Source organism: Semicossyphus pulcher, unplaced genomic scaffold (assembly GCF_022749685.1).
Source record: "Semicossyphus pulcher isolate SPU_LCO1_2020_fin unplaced genomic scaffold, fSemPul1.0.p SCAF_20, whole genome shotgun sequence".
NCBI lineage: Eukaryota > Metazoa > Chordata > Actinopteri > Labriformes > Labridae > Semicossyphus > Semicossyphus pulcher.
In genome coordinates, this window is record NW_027211694.1 from 15,433,093 (window position 1) to 15,449,139 (window position 16,047).

The 16,047-nt window shown below is 42.9% G+C and overlaps 2 protein-coding genes across 2 annotated transcripts in view; both read left to right on the forward strand.

Moving 5' to 3' along the window:
- LOC138599779 (ataxin-7-like protein 1) lies at nt 1-12,115 on the forward strand. Its single transcript, XM_069671537.1, has 4 exons — nt 1-141; nt 584-658; nt 5,714-5,818; nt 12,015-12,115. The coding sequence occupies exons 1-4, from the start codon at nt 45-47 to the stop codon at nt 12,038-12,040; spliced, it is 303 nt and encodes a 100-aa protein (XP_069527638.1). The 5' UTR covers nt 1-44; the 3' UTR covers nt 12,041-12,115.
- Nucleotides 12,039-16,047, forward strand: part of atxn7l1 (ataxin 7-like 1) — a 16,683-nt gene continuing 12,674 nt past the window's right edge. The window contains exons 1-3 of the mRNA XM_069671536.1: nt 12,039-12,131; nt 12,660-12,858; nt 12,951-13,372. Of these exons, the coding sequence (XP_069527637.1) occupies nt 12,116-12,131; nt 12,660-12,858; nt 12,951-13,372 (637 nt within the window). The 5' untranslated portion in view covers nt 12,039-12,115. The remainder of the gene's footprint in view (nt 12,132-12,659; nt 12,859-12,950; nt 13,373-16,047) is intronic.

A 16,047-nucleotide genomic window follows, 5' to 3' on the forward strand; every position in this document is an offset into this window, starting at 1 on the left:
AGAGGAAAAAACGGCTCTCAGCAAAGCAACAAGAAGGAAGAGCAATGGCGACACTGGATCGCCAAATACCAAGTCTGGATACCTTCGTTTGCGAGCCTTGGTCTTCCTTCGTCAGTGCGGCTAAATTACGTTTTGTTGACAGTAAGTTCGCACGTCGGCAGCGTTGTTGTTTTTGCGGGCAAAGTGTCGGGAAGTGCGTGGTCCAACTGTCTGTGATTGAGTTGAGTAAGCCCCTCCACCATGCAGGGTCTGTCAAAGCGCAGCAAAGTAACTGTCAAAAATATTACTACGAAATGCAATATTAATGGGTTGTTTTAACAGCCGCGCACGTGCGTGTTCGAAAAGCTAACCGTTACAGTGCAGAGTTTGTAGAATTGGCGCGTGGCGTAATGTTACCCTCAACTGTCCAGCTGTAAGTTTGTTAGCTCTGACAGCTTCACGCGCGTTAGGAAGCCAGCTCAGGCGCTAGCAAGCTAATGCTAACCTGATAGCCAGACCTCGGACCAGCATGGTTCCACGCATGGCCCCAAAGTTTGTTGTGAATGCTGCTGCGTGTTTGTAAGTGGCTGTTGTGTTTGTTTAGACGCAGATTCGCCTTTGGATAACGGCAACAAGGAGCTTTACTGCCTCGGTGACGCCGTGAAGCTCAGCAGAGAAGGTAAGGAAGTTACACTGACAGGTATTTGTTGTCACCTACACATTCAGGGTTTGTTTTGGTTTTCTTATACATGCGCTGCTGTATTAAGGATGCCAGGATATTTCTATTTTCAACATATTACTTGGCTTAATTAATGCTACATTATCCTTCATATTTACATATCTTTATTGATCTTTAATGAAAAATAATATTACCTGCTGCGTTTATCTGATTGATAAATATGTATTGCAACAAATATCCTGTATTGGGATGTCATATTTTGATTGATTTATCCATAAATCGATGTGTCTCTCCCACAAAATGTCAGGAAATTGGGATGAATGCTCTCAAGTAGGGCTGGGCGATATGGCCAGGATGTAGGATTTTTCATATCTCGGTTAGGATATGTATCACAACATATCATATTTCCTGGTAATTTAACAAGTAATTAATCCATATGAAATAACCACATGGTAAAGCCTATTTTGGGAGATTCCTGTGTGAATTAAATACTTGACAAATGAAAATTACCGAGTCCTTTTCTGCAGGTTGATGTCCATGTTACAGTGCCTCCCTCTATGGTACGCTCCAGGTTCACGCCCACATGCAAGGATTAGAACATAAAGCGTTGTCAAAATGACGTAAACATTGCTTTAGAGCAGTTCAGCCACTGGCATTGCAACATCACGATAGAGACGATATAGAAAAACACATACAATAGATATTTTCATATTGTTTTAACGATATATATTGTCATATTGCCCAGCCCTACCTGCTGCGTTTATATGATCATCTGACGAATGTGTATTGCAATAAGTAACCTGTATTGGGATGTAATTTATGATTAATTATCCATAAAGCGATTAGTCTTTCACCAGCAGGAAATTGGGATAAATGCTCATAACTATAATTCATATCATATTTCATATGAGCATTTCTGCTTGAGTAATGATTAATGAATTCAAGGAGGACACAGTTAATTATATCTTCAAATGAGTAATCAATTAATCAACTAGTCTCTTCAGCTCTACCTGCACTAAATATTGACCAATAGATGTTACATAATTATGTGCTCTTGGATATAAATTAACATAGCTAGAGAGCAGGGACTCGTGTTAGTATAAGACAAAATGTACCTCCATAATTTATGGATGCCGTACATATTTAATAGGCCTACATTATTAGCACAAATCCACTTGTATTCTTGTGTGTTTTGTTATAGTTGTAAGAGTGCATTTGTTCTTAAATAGGCTCTGATTGAGTATGGTAGATATTCTGTCTGCTAAATGTTTGCTTTCGTGCAAGAACACAGCTACATATCATATGTAAGTGTTTTTGTAGGGAGTCGTAGGGTGCCCCCAAGCAGTGAGTGGGTGCCTCCACCACCCTCCCCAGGGGACAGAGCTAGAGGAGTTCCTCCACACCTCAACACATATATATACCCACAGGAGCACCCGCTGCACACTAACACACTTGAGTCATCCCTGAAAGTCCGAGCGTGCGGCGGCCCTCGTAGGGACACACTGACGCACACAAGCAGCCGGGGAAACTCTTCTCACTCTCAGTGGTCAAATACCAACACCCCCCACCTCCCACACACACACATACTCACTCACATGCCTCATCTTCCTCCCTCAGAGCCAAACCTGAGCGGTGTTCCCAGAATTGCTGATCTGTTGGCAACATGACACCGAGGCCTGCTGAGAGTGATATGCACACTGACACACACAAGCCGCATAAACAGACAGGGAAACACGTCTTAAATGCTCTATTTGTATATTACTATCGTGCAGGAAGTGATCAAAATCATCATAGATTCATATAAAACATGTTTGTCAGTGCACACACATACTGTATGTGTAGATGGTGTTGAGGCCAGGTTGGCAGTAAGTGGTGTGCGGTGCAGGAAGTGATTGGTATCTATGTCTCTTTCTCACTCTCATGCACACACATACACACAGAGCAACTGATGACAACCAACAGCAACTTACTCGGGCCAGACTGGCAGCCACTGTCATCATCTCTCTGGAAATAGGCAGTGTTGTAATCATGCTATTTGTGTGTTTACCACTGTCTTTAGACGGTATGGGAATCATCAGGAGCATCATGCTATTAGAGTTACAGTGCGATCTCTGCAAGCATGCTTTGAATGTTCTCCCATTCTAAATGTGCATGAAACTCAAGGGAGCACACCACGTTATTTTGCAGGATTTGGCACCGATCTGTTTGCATTAAATGAGCTTTTCTGTCTGGTGTTTGAAACCAGAACACTCTCCGTTATCTAGCAGACTACTTAAAATTAGTCATCCAGTAAGATGGGGGGACTTTTGTCTGCATTTTAATGATTCAAGCTGAAATTACTCACATTACGCTGTCATGTCTTGAATTTGGTCAAAGAAAAAGGTGCACTTACGCAGACAGATACATGACACATTGTCTTATGAAAGGGAAGAATGCGTTAAAAGTAAAACGGTGGTTAGTGTGCATTAAAAAATACATCAAAAAGAGCTCAATTAATCACTCAAAATTTTTGGTGCAACTATTTTGATTCATTGGTTAGGACGCTAAACATTCACTAGCTCAAACTTCTAAACTTTTTCCTTCTCTTGTAATTTTTATAGACCAAATGATTCGTCAAATATAAAGAAAAGAAATTGAAGAACAGCCTAAAAAAAAGAGAATTTGTTACAAAAAAAAGAAGCAAATTAATCCAAATTTTGGTGTATTCTGAATCGGTGTGAGGCTGTCCTATAAACTGTAGTTACGGTTTGTTTCACAATCGACATCATGTAATAATGTCTCTGTTTCTCCTTGTTACAGGCAGCTTTAACAGCTTCTCTTCTATTCCAAACACTTATGCCATCTATTTGTGGTTGCCACCTAAAAGCATTAGAATATCCTTTAATAATCTTAGTTATTAGTTTATTATTCTAAACATAGGGAGAAGAGTTGATCGTTTAGCCTGCAGTCTGCAACGTTATCTGCCAGCTAACTACTGGTAGGCTTGTTTGCTCTACCAGACATTTCGGTGCAGCACCAATAATTATCTGGTGTGCCAGATCAAAACAAACAACTTCAGTTGAAGCCGCTGCCTGTGCCCTCCCCTGAAACTGGTGGTGTTGACTCAAATGTGGCTCCTACCCGCCAGATTTCCGCTTAAGTCGGTTCATTCTGTGCCATTAACTCAGTGAAACTTGTCTCTTGGTACGGCTGACTCGCTCTTCTCTTCTTCCTTTTAATGTTGAGAGTTGCTGCTTCTGTGTACCAGGAAGCTCCGAACTGATTAATTTACTTAGCCTTAATGTGTCAGTGTCCAATGATGCATTGTGTTAGTAGCACCAAACATGCTTATTCACCAGCGACTGATGTTTTTGTAGTTCATTTTTTGGCCTGTCAGTCATTTGGCAGCCTGTGAAAGTTGGCTTGAGAAACACACACAATTCAGGCTGCAGAAATAGGCTACTCACTTAGCTTGCATTTGACTTGGTAGATGTGGAGGAAATTGCATTCTTTCTCTCTTTTTTTCAGTACTCCCACTAAACTACTTTTCTCCTACTGTAAACAGAGATTATCCAGTTGCCAGAAAACACATTTTCCCATGATCACTTTCTGGTTTTTGTCTGAGCTTTTCTTGTGGTTTTTCTGCTAACCTTCAGCTTTCTTTTTTAGTCTCCCTGTTCAGTTGCTCTCGTTACAACTTATCAATAGAAACACAATATTTATTTCATGCTTCTTGTAGCTCAAACTACAATTTATTTGCGTCTGAGGGACAGCATTTTTTCTTCAGCCAACACAAGAATCTGAGAGTTTGTTTTGTGGCTTAAATCCAGGAGCACGAGTGAGAAATAATCTCCTCTTCTGTATCGACAAGTTAGCAAAGCATCTCACGGCTAACTGCTTTAGTCATCTTACAGTCCGTCTAATATGAAAAACTCCTCATCAGCAGCTACCATTTTACCACTCTTGTGTAACTCTCCTGACCTTAATATGATCTAGTCTCTGCAGGATTCATTTACCAGCAACCTTTAGTCTGTATTATAACTCATAGTACTAAAATATTCCTACTGGTGATCCTGGCAGCCTCAGTGTGTGTGAGCATGAGTAATGACACCATCTCTGACCTTTTTACAGTATGTACACACACAGGCACAAGGTTACATGTGTGTATGATATGGCAGCACATGCAAGGGCGCTAAGCATGACAGCCGGCCTCCAAGATGACCCAGCAAGGTCATGACGCCACGCACCCTTACACACTCAGACGCCCACACATTCCCTAATTTCTCCCTTGTCAGCTTTCAAGGAAAAAAACACATCCACACACACACACTCCACCACCCCTCAGCGATTCTGACTTAAGCCCCATGCTAATAAGTGCTGTGATTTCTGTCAGCCGAGCTTGTTTGGGTACAGGAAGATTAGGTTCTCAAAGCTTAGCCAGAAGAGATAATAGCTATTTTCCCATTGGACATATTTGTTTTGCCTCAGTATTTCTATTAATCTTCAGTTTTTTGTTGAGTGGGTGGGGTGTCTCATGTAAATCCAGGCACGATGTTGCTGTCTGCTGGCGAGAACATGCTACTTTGTGTGTCAGTCTGTTTGTGTCTTTATGCCTGTCTGTTAAGTGAACTCTTATTATTAGTGCTTCTGTGGTGAATTGTTGGCTATTGTGTGACATGTAGGTGATATTTTTTGCAACAGGTGGTCAGCATTAATGTGTGGAGGTGTGCAATTTTTAGAGCAGCTCTGAAGCTAAATTACAGCGTTGGGCACCGTTTGTGGCACTTTTTGGGGGAGTTTTTGAAGCGAACGTGCAGTTGAGTTATGATTATTTTCCTAGTTTTCCACTTTTATTTTTTCCATTTCATCCTTGAATTTTACAGACGTATTAAAGCCTCAACAGTGAGTCAATAAATTGGCAATTACAGCTTAATACAAAGTCCTTTAACTTTGGAAAAACCTGCCTATTCAAACTGCTTATTTTATGCTGTTAAATTGCTAATTTGGCACGCAGGGCAGTTTTGCAGACGGTTCTTGCTCTAAATATAGCCTCTACTCTTTATTTATCTTTTTCAGGGATGTTTGTCTGCAGCCAGTTTCCAGCTCTGGAGGATTTTTGTCTTGTTGTCTGCCACGTCTGCAATCAGGTGGTCACTCCTCAGGGCATCCTCGCACACTATGGTAAGACACACACAGAGACCCCTCTTACACTTTACTGAGGTATGCATACACACACTCCTCGGGGTGTGCCACACAGAAGCACACACACACGGCCCATCAGATAATTAAACAACAAAATATACTATTTATCCCTGCAGGGTACTTTAAACAAAAGTCTACCTGCATCCTCTCCTCCACAAACAAACACCACTTGGTTATGCCTGCTAATGCTCAGTAGGCTGATTATAACTGGAAAGCACTAAATTATTTACAGATAATAGACCAGATGTAGCATTGTGCACCAGCTTTTCTTTAATTCAATGAATAAGCATATGGACAAAGGCTACTATGAAATTACCGCTCTTGAGTTAATACCTTAAGAACAGGCAGTAAAAGGATGATTTAACGGGTTGATTGTTTGATTGAAAAATGAATATATCTCAAAAGTACCACTTTGGTTTTAGAAAATCCTTGAACAATGCTTAGCTGCAAATGTTTTATACACCTGTAGGCATGCCATCATTTCCTAAAATCAAATATTTGTTGTTATGGAAACGGCAATCCTCAGCAACAAACCCTACTGGTCTATTTGAGATGCTGCTCAGCCGCAGTCCTCTGTTATGATTGCATTAAACATCAAAAGATGCGTTAAAATCTATATTCAGATAATCAAAAGTATAGATCTTATTAATTAAGAGCGATATGTTGTTGGCTCTGATTGGCTCTCCAACCTGTCCGTCTCCCTCTTGTTTGCCTTTGATTGAGGCTCCACTAAGTGCGCTTGCATCTGCCCGCGAGCTGCTGCTTCCTTCTGTTAGCGGCACGTGCACCAGTCCGAGCCGTCTGTTTGAGCGGGGAGGGGAGACACATGGTCATGCTTAATGAGCGCGCACACACACATGCACATGCACCCATACTTCTCCCCGAGAGCAGCGCGGCCAGAGGAGTTGCATGCACACACATTCTCACTTTCTGGTTCTCAGCGGAAAGAGGTCAGTGGTATTGTGAGACACACACACACACCCACACAAACACACACACTCATAGACTCTGGCAGGCGCTGTTGTTTTGTCCCTGCTCCTGCCCCCTGCAGGTCCCCGTCCCCCCCTCCTCCTCCTCCTCTCTCTTGTTGGCAGCGTTTGTGCTTGCTGACACGCACACCGAGTCGGGTAACAACAGGTCTAAAATACACTCACGCACACACACACACACACACAATCAATAGAGGGAATCTCCTGAGAGTTCCCCAATAAAACAAAACGATCTTCGGGCCACAGCGTGATAACAAGCAGCGGATGCAGACAAGACGAAAAGCGGTTAGTTTTAATCATTTATCTGCTTTTATCATTCTCATTATTTAACCTTATTGCAGTGACCTCGAGTCGAACTGTCCAGCTGCTGCGGTTGATTCACTGACTTAGAGCGTTATATACACCAATACTCTGTGTCATGACATGAAAAATGCCCCTCCTGACCTCTGCTGAGTGGATTGCCTCTAGGATCTGACCCTGTCGTTGACGTTTTATGCATTTCCTCCCATTGTTGCCCATTCCCATCATGTCACTGTAATATCCTCAAAAGCATAGCGCCACTGTTCCCCTGCCGCTGCATTCTACCTTAAATGCATCATTTTAATTCATCGCTTTGGCCTTGTATTTGTCGACGTGTGTGCATCCAACATTGGAGTCTGCTTTCATGCTTGAGAGTGCATCGAATCAGCACTAAGGCCTCGCGTATACAGAAATGCATGCATGCACAAACTCACACAGACACAGAGAGAGAGGAGGAGGAGGAGGGTTGGCTGCCTCAGGGGTCAGTGGCTCTGAGTTATACACGCCTAGTTTGCTGCTCAAGCTTTACTCTGTGTGAGGAAGACGGTCGTCATAACTTAAGCTCGGACTTTCACAGGAGGGATGTTTGGTGTATTCCACGTTTAGGTTAACATATATTTGATGCATCAGGGACTCGCTCCATTTAGTCGATTTGTTTGTTTAAATCCCCTTAGAGTAAAGCAAGCATGTATATTCTTAGCATAAGTGGTCCCAGTGGGATATCAAATAAATCCCTCACACTGGCAGCGGCCGCACCGTGCAGTCTCCAGTGAGCTTTTAAAGAGAAAATGTGCAAAGAAATCATTTTTAACGCTTTCCAGTTAACCTCTAATCTTATTATGGACAAGCCAGGAAGATGTAAAGACATTTTCCCAATGAAGATAAATCATTTTACCACCAACATTTGTCCCTGAATGTGACGCCAAACTTGAGAATAAAAGCATCACGACTTGATTTAATTTTTTTGCGTGTGTGCTTTTGAAGTGTTTGGGATAACAGCACCTCATGCCGCGTTCAGATATTTAAGTGTATTCCGTCCAATTCTCTCATCCACGACGTTTTCTTCTCTCCACTCTTTGGTCCGTCTTCCCTGCTGGTGTTTGAGTAAGTCGAGTGCACGATGAAAGGGGTCACGTTGCTACTCTCTCTACCCGCCTTCCAACTTTTTTTCTGTAGCGGTGGATTAATTGAGCTCCCAGGCAGGTTAAAAAAGAAAAACAATCCCCCTCTTTTCACTCGGTTTCATCTCACTTCTAACTTAACAAGTGTCTTGGCTGCTCCGTGTTTCCGCCTCTGAGTTTGTTGTTGTGTTAAAGAGTGTCTGCGCGTGTCTTGGCTGTGGTGTAGTCGTTCATTTCACAAGGTGGTGTTGGAAAGTTTTGCCCTTAACCACAGAAGCTCTGCTTAGTTTCGTTTACTGGGGATGTTGCTTGTGTCGTGTTATTGTTACTGCCGCCTGGCTGTGTGCGAGCTATTAGCTGAGGGTCTGGCCAATTAAAATGCCAGATGCTTCTGTACATCAGAGGGAGTTTCTCTGCTCCTTTTCTTTGCACTTAAGTTTGTATGCTTTTTAAAGCAGAGTGCATGGCATGAGCATAGTTTTAACCTCAAGGGAGAGGCATTGCTCAGATAAAGCTAAAGATGCATACAGGAAGTAGTTGATTCTGTTTGATATTTCTTTGTAAATCTATTTGTTTTCTAGACCCTTAATTTATTGTGTCGCGATGGTTCCCAGCATGTTTTAAACCCACACCAGCCTCCTCAGTGATTTTCATTCTTCCCAGATTGTATTGAGGGCTACAATCTTCAGTATCCAGCATCTCTTAGAGCTCTATTCACTGCTCCAAATCTCTCCATCGCTTGCCCAGAAAGCCGTCCACATGGAAGACTTTCCCTGCCGCAAAACGCATGTTGCATTCCTCTGATCAGCTGCGACTGTGCGCAGTCTTATCTGTGGCTTAACTGCATATTCTAGGGATTTAAATGTGTTGATTGTTATATTAATTGCTGTATTTTTCTGCTTATTATACGTCTATAACCTAAACGAGTGAGTCATTATCGATAATTCTATTAATTTTCATATAACTACATCCCTCTATCTCTCTCCCGCTCTCCTCCCTTAATGTAAACAAACCCAGCTGAGCTGCGGGAGCCTCTGCTTCCTCATCATGACACAGCTCCACCCACAGCATGAGTCAGCAGCCAATCAGCAACCAGCTGGGCTCTCAGCATTGCCATAACGACAGGCAGGCAGGCAGACAGGCAGGCAGGAGAGCGGAGTAGTGAGGGTGCCCTTGTGGTCGCAGTGCCTTTGTGACCTTGTTCGGGCCGCCGGCTATGCATTGTAAATCAGTACGATTAACTCCCAACCGGCTCGATATTCAGAGGAGTTCTGTTACAGAGCACAATATGTGAGTCTGTTGATTTGTCATCATTTACCATGTTGGAACATTGAAATATTAAAAAGGCTTTTTTATTCAATAGAAAAGAAACAGGAAAGTGATTTAAAGTAGGCAAAACTTTGCAGAGCTTCAATAGCAAGGAGAAGCAAGTTCACATGCACAGTTTTAGTTCATTCCCACAGTCCCGCTCCGTTGAACTGTGCCGTTGATTTGACTGAAATGTGAGTGTTTAAAAGGTGAAACCCTGCCAAATGATGTGTGATTCAATGTGTGAAATTATCGCCGCTGTAGCTGCATACCTGCAAATGTGCCTCTGGACTTTGATCCTGCTACTCTGAATACAGCTGCCTCTGCTTCCACTGGCCTATTTACACACCTGCCACACGCGCACGCACACACACATACGCTCACTTATATGCTCTTACAAAGTACTCTCATATATATTGCACAGAGACAAAGAGAAACTACCATGGACAAAAAAAACACACCCTTGCAGTATATAGGCCCTCAGCGCAGTTTCATACCCACACACAGACCTGCTATGCTAACACATGCAATGCTTAATCTCTTCACTACACACACTGCACATTGAACACACACAGTCACCTGCAGCTCTCATGCACTCTGAGCAAACACGCGGAGTCGGTCAGTCTGTCTGCTCTGCTGTTTTGCTCCCTCGGCTGCTGTAAGTAGATTACTACTACACTCATTAACCCAGTTGTAGAGCATTGTTACACACACACACACACACACACACACACACAAGTTTTACATCAGTGCTACTTGGTGAGGAGTTGTTTTACACAAGGGAGAGCCTCACTTTAAATATTACAACTATTTTGGAGCACTTTAAAAACTATAAGGGAATAGTAGAACACTTTTACATCTATTAAAGGGAAAGGGAAACATCCTTTTACCTTTAAGTAGTAAGAGTATATGTAATTGCTCCCAGGCCATTTATTGGATGTGTTGCATCTCTGCAGGTCTTAGGACTTAATATGTACCTTCGGGGTGTTTGCAGCAGCAATTACAACTTGATATGTTGGCTTTGACCAGGAGACAACCATTCATGATGGAGCTTCATGGAAGGTTTGCAGACTGTTGGATTTTTTGGGGGGCTTTGCCTTTATTTGATAGGACAGTTGAAGAGAGACAGGAAATATGGGGAGTAGAGAGTGGAGGATGACCCAATCTCGCCTGATGACAATATTGCCTCTGAGGGACAACGTTGATCATGCCGGGCAATAAACGACTTCCAGTCAAGACGTCCTTTTCCGCATGCTGCATTGTTTGCAGAAAAAGAAACTTGTTTTCTTGAGATTTACTTCAATTAACGGGTCTTCCTTTGCCAAAATTTCAACATCATGATGCAGATTAGTGTGAAGTAAAAATGAAGCTTCGTCAGGTCTGTCCTCAAGAGGAGAAGAAAACTACTTTTAAAATGCTCCTTTGTTGAACGGAGGTCGGATCGATCATTTTTGATGCATTCGAGGAAGTCGGGGAATCTAAACGCTGAAGTTGAATTTTAGATCTAGAATGGATTGTTAGCGGTTAGCATGCAGATGTCTGTTTATAGAGATTAATAAGAAGCTAATTTGTTGTCTGATGACCGGCGATTGGAGTCGGGATGTCGTTACGGCGCACTCCGTTCCGCCTGCTTTTGCTCTCCGCATGGACTGATTTTCCTGCATACGCTGCAGCCTGCTGATACATGATACTGATACTGGCACAATTCAGAAAACATATCCCGATATTGATGTGTCTGTGATCGGCCCATATCAGCTGAAAATATCGGCTCACCTATATATCGGTCGGGCTCCGGCTGACTTTGTTAATCTGTCACTGTTTGTATTTGTTTATGTAAAGGAGCATAGTTGTTTTAGGGAGTTATTTTAGCTTAGCCTTTGCTTCAATGTCGTTTTTCTGTCAACTATTTCAAGGCAGGGCCTGAGAGCATTTGTTTGTAGGCACTTGAGTTTTGTATATTCGCTGTAAATCTGTGTTATTGTGAGCCAATATGTGGCTTGGCACATAACAGCCGTTGCGCACTCGCGTTTGTTGACGATCGTGCATGGATGAACATTATGTCTTTGCAACAGTATTTGTTTTTCTGTCTCTGTGGGGGCAGACACAGGAGCTACACATGGTCTGCTGTCAAACTACAACAGTCCTTGTGATCTACCTGAGCTGCTGGCTTTTGGTACATCTTATTATTTCACTGCTCTCTACAGTTTGCATCTTATCAGCAGACAGGAAGTTCAGCTAACCACAAGGCCAGGTCTCGTCCCAAAAATATAAGCTGCTTTTCAACGACGTTTCTGTTAGCTAAATCTTGCTAGACGTCTGTTATTTACCTCCTGTCGCAGCTTGTAGATTATAAGAAATCAAACGGAGCTAAATGTTACTTATAGTTTTAAATACAACTTTTCCCACATACTTTGTCTGCTTTTCTGACATGTCCCCCCCCCTCTTGTTTCCCTTCAGGTAGCTGGGGTGTAGTTTCCCTGTGAGACAGTCAGAGAGAGAGACACACAGCCCTGGACCACACCCCCTTCATTCCCTCCCCCTCCTTCTCCCACAAAGACATGCATAGCAAAAACCGTAAGTGTAAACGCCTCTCCTCTCCTTCTTTTCACCCCACAAGCCTTTGCGATTTATCTCCCTCCGTGATTCTTTCTGTGTCCCAGCATCCTTTGCTTTTGTATTCTGATTAGATCTGGGTCAAAATGTAGCAGATGAGCAGTAAATGTTGCTCCTGTTTGAACTCCGCATAACAACAGATTGTGGAGGTTATCAGACGAGCACACCTCAGATGGAGTCATGCAAGGTGCTTATTAGAGAAAATCACACTTAATTGATTTGTAAATACTTTTATGGGAAGGTTCTGGCACAGTTTTGGCTCTCCTGCTACAACACAGCCATCTGGCACCTACGCAGGTTAACAAAGAAAGAGAAATGGTTTAAGCACCACACTGCACGTCACTCGACTCAGGTGCTAATTGGATGCTAATCAGATCCAAGAAAGTACCCCTTAGAGATGCATGTGTTTTAAAGTAGGAGTGCTTCATGATGTGTTTGTGTAATTTTGTGATGCATCTTTTTTTATGCTTCTGTCTTGACCTGATTCAGAGAAGCGTCACGTGTCCCCCGTCTCCTCCCGAAGCGCCCTCGTCCCCATGAAGCCCAAAGCGCCTGCTGTGGCCCCCGCTGTGGCCCCAAGTCCTGGGGACACGCTGGCTTTCAGGGTCCCTAAAGATTACCCTCATTCCCGCTTCAGCAAGGCGCCACTCGCCGTCTACCCACCAAAGGGTTCTCGGAACAAAACATGGTGGGAAAATATTTAATTTTCTAACGTCCTTCAAACAGTTTAATTAAATAAAACGCTCTGAAAACATTTTAACCACACTCTTCCCTCTTCAGTGTATCCCTTCCTGTCGTAAGCCTGGAGAAGATCCCGTGCCTCAACCGAGCCGACTCGGCCTCCCACGTGCGCCTCACTTCCTCTTCCTCTCCCTCCTCCCTCAAGCCTTCATCCCTCACCCCTCCTGCTTCCCAACGCTCCACCGAGAAGCTTGTGAACGGTCGCGGCACCAGCGGGCCCTCCACGCCGCGCCCCACCTCGTCTCCCTCCTCTCTGGACAGGCGGCCCAGTCCGGCACGCTCTCCGCTGGACAGACGGCCGTCCTTGACGCCTTCTCCTTCCCCTCTGGACAGGAAACCCTCTCTGTCACCTTCACCTGCACAGCGATCGGGCGCTCTGCCGCCTTTGTCGTCGTCGCCGTTGGAGAAGAAGCAACAAAACGGGACTAAGACGCCCTCCAGGTCGCATAGACGACTCTCAGGTCAGTCCAAAGAAGTTTCTGTATTTATCCTGTATTTGTCACAGTGCACCCATAGTCTTCTACTGCCAAAAAATGGCTGCAGTTGGAGCCTAAATGTCTTTAAAAAATGTAACAAAATTCATAATTTTCCTGCGTGAATTTTCATGGCTTGATCCATCAACCTATCAGCCAGAAAACAGATGTAACTTTTAGGTCACAGACATCCCTCCGCTCGCTGGAAGAGTGAAATACTTCTTGCTTTCCTCCTTAAACTACTCTGTTAAGCTTTACAAAAGAATTCCCACACAAATTCACATGCATATGCTCTCGCAAGCTCACTTTTTCATATCTCCGTATGCTCTGGAAAGCTTCCAGCCTCAATGTTTGGCCGCAGACAGGACGGTGGCGGGGTGAGATTGTGTGTTTTATAGAGGGATAGACGCCTCTGTGTTGTTTTTAATGTCTTTTTCTCTCTCATTTTCTCTATCCCGACTCTCGTCTCTCGATCTTTCCCCTGTTTTAAGTTCAGCTATTGGTCATCTGAAAGGAAGAAGAATGTAATAACATGCACGGCAATAAAGTGATTAGTGACTGATTCTTCAGGGTCTGCTTGTTGCTGTCGTGTCTCTCTCTCCGGCTTCCTTTCCTCCTCGTCTCTCTCCGTTTGCGCCGCGTCTCGCTGTGCTCCGAGCTTCTGATTTACACCCTCTAATTTGCAAGTTCCCGCTGCCAAAAAAGCTGCTTGTCTTCTTGAGAGATTTCCCCCACCTCCTGTGTCTCTGTATATTTTCATCCTCTTACTCTCCACCTCCTGCCTCGACCTCTTCATTTCTGTCACACACTTCTCTCTGGCCTCATTTTGCTCCCCCCTTTTTCTTCTTTGTTTGCTTTTTTTCTCCATTTATCACTTTCTTCTGCTTTCTGCGTTTCGCTTTCTCATCCGTCTGTTCACACGACCCATCCTCCTCTCACTTCCTTTTTAAGTTCATGTAACATGTGAGGCAGCATGTGAGTTTGTTTATGTCCGAGAGCACGATCGTCGCTGTTGTATATGTGTTTTTGTCTGTCCCCCTGTGTCCATCGGAGCTGGCTCGTGCTGCACACGCAAAAAGATTACAGGGATTATAGGGCAGGCCTGCACTAGATTACAGCCCTCTGACAGTAACACTGTTTACGATAACCTGCTGACCGGAGGTTGTTGTTAGTGGCTAGTTTGCATGGAACAACGGCCTCTCTGTGTTTCTCAGCAATGCCTTTGCTTTTGGTATGAGCATAGTTGAATCACTTAACCTACTTTTAACTACTTGGTGTCACTGTCAACATGACCCAAACACATCGGAAATTAGTCATAGCAAGTTTGAAGCAATGCTCTGGTTTAACCACATTATCATGAAACATTTATTAAGGAAGAATATTAAGGTACATTTTTAATGAAACTACAGTTAGTTCTGACCAAGTAATCTGATTGGATAAGAGGCATTCCATGAGTGCTGATATATTAAAAACATAACTGGGACTTTTCACTCTGTGTATCACTCCGCCTCAGCCAGCTGTTCTCAATACTGTTAATTAACATTACAGCTGACTGTGTGTTTCTAAATTGATCAAGCTGGTACCTCTGAATCACACAGCAGACTCTTCTTTCACTGGTTGATGATCAATTAAAACAAACAGATAAATGTGCGTGATAAAAATCAGCTGCTCTGTGGTAACCTGTAGACACAGGATGCAGGGTGATGTTTGGGTTGCTCGGCAACAAAAGTCCAGTTTCAGTTAAGTTGTTGATTGTTACTGTTTACTACTATTTGCCACTTGTATAACTGTTGTGTAAAAGCAATATCACACTCAACAGCCGTGAAGATATTCAGCACATCACTCCCTCTCATGTGATATTGCTTTTAAACATCAGCTTTATCAGAGCTATTTCCTGAAACAACTTTGACCCAAGCACGGTGCACAGTTTAGAGGAATGGTTTCAGATGATTTGTTTCAACTGAGGACCTGTTTAAAATATGTTGTAGTGTTTACTTTAAAATGAAAAAATACTACATGAAATAACCTTAAAATAGGCCCTAAAAGAGAACATAAAAGAACTGAACTGACCAAAACTCAAACTTAAATCTTTTACTAAATGACAAAGGAGGAAAATCATATCCTAATGACACATGGCTGGTGGACAAAATATGACACACAGCTACGATAGACATCATGTGGTTGCTAACAACTCAATATTAACTTTGAAGAATAACAACAGTTAGCATGAACCCATTAAAATATGGGCTCATGCTAATTTAATCCGTCCTGGCCATTTAGTTATATGAAAAAAAACACACAATAACTTCAGCAATAATTCACCTGTGCAAAACTCTGACACTTATACTGTTCATTTAACAACATTGTGTTGTTGTATTTAACTCTTATTCTGGCAATTATACTTAATTCTGGCATCCTGAATCCCATTTCTCTTTATTTTTCATGCTTCTCTCTGTATCAGAGCAACTGTTACACCTGGATTTCACCCCGGGGACTCTGAAAGTGTTAGTGCCTCCCAACATTTAAGCAAAAAAAATGTGTAGCTATTATAATTGATAGGAATATTAGTGTAATATTTAATGGGTTAGTGTACGAAGTAGGGATGCACGATATTGGATTTTTTGCCGATATCCGATATGCTGATATTTTACAACTCATTTAGC

Coding starts and splice junctions, on each gene's coding strand:
- LOC138599779 (XM_069671537.1), top strand. CDS start 45: ATGGCGACACTGGATCGCCAAATACCAAGTCTGGATACCTTCGTTTGC. Junction 142..583: donor TAAATTACGTTTTGTTGACA/GTAAGTTCGCAC, acceptor GTGTTTGTTTAG/ACGCAGATTCGCCTTTGGAT. Junction 659..5,713: donor CGTGAAGCTCAGCAGAGAAG/GTAAGGAAGTTA, acceptor TATCTTTTTCAG/GGATGTTTGTCTGCAGCCAG.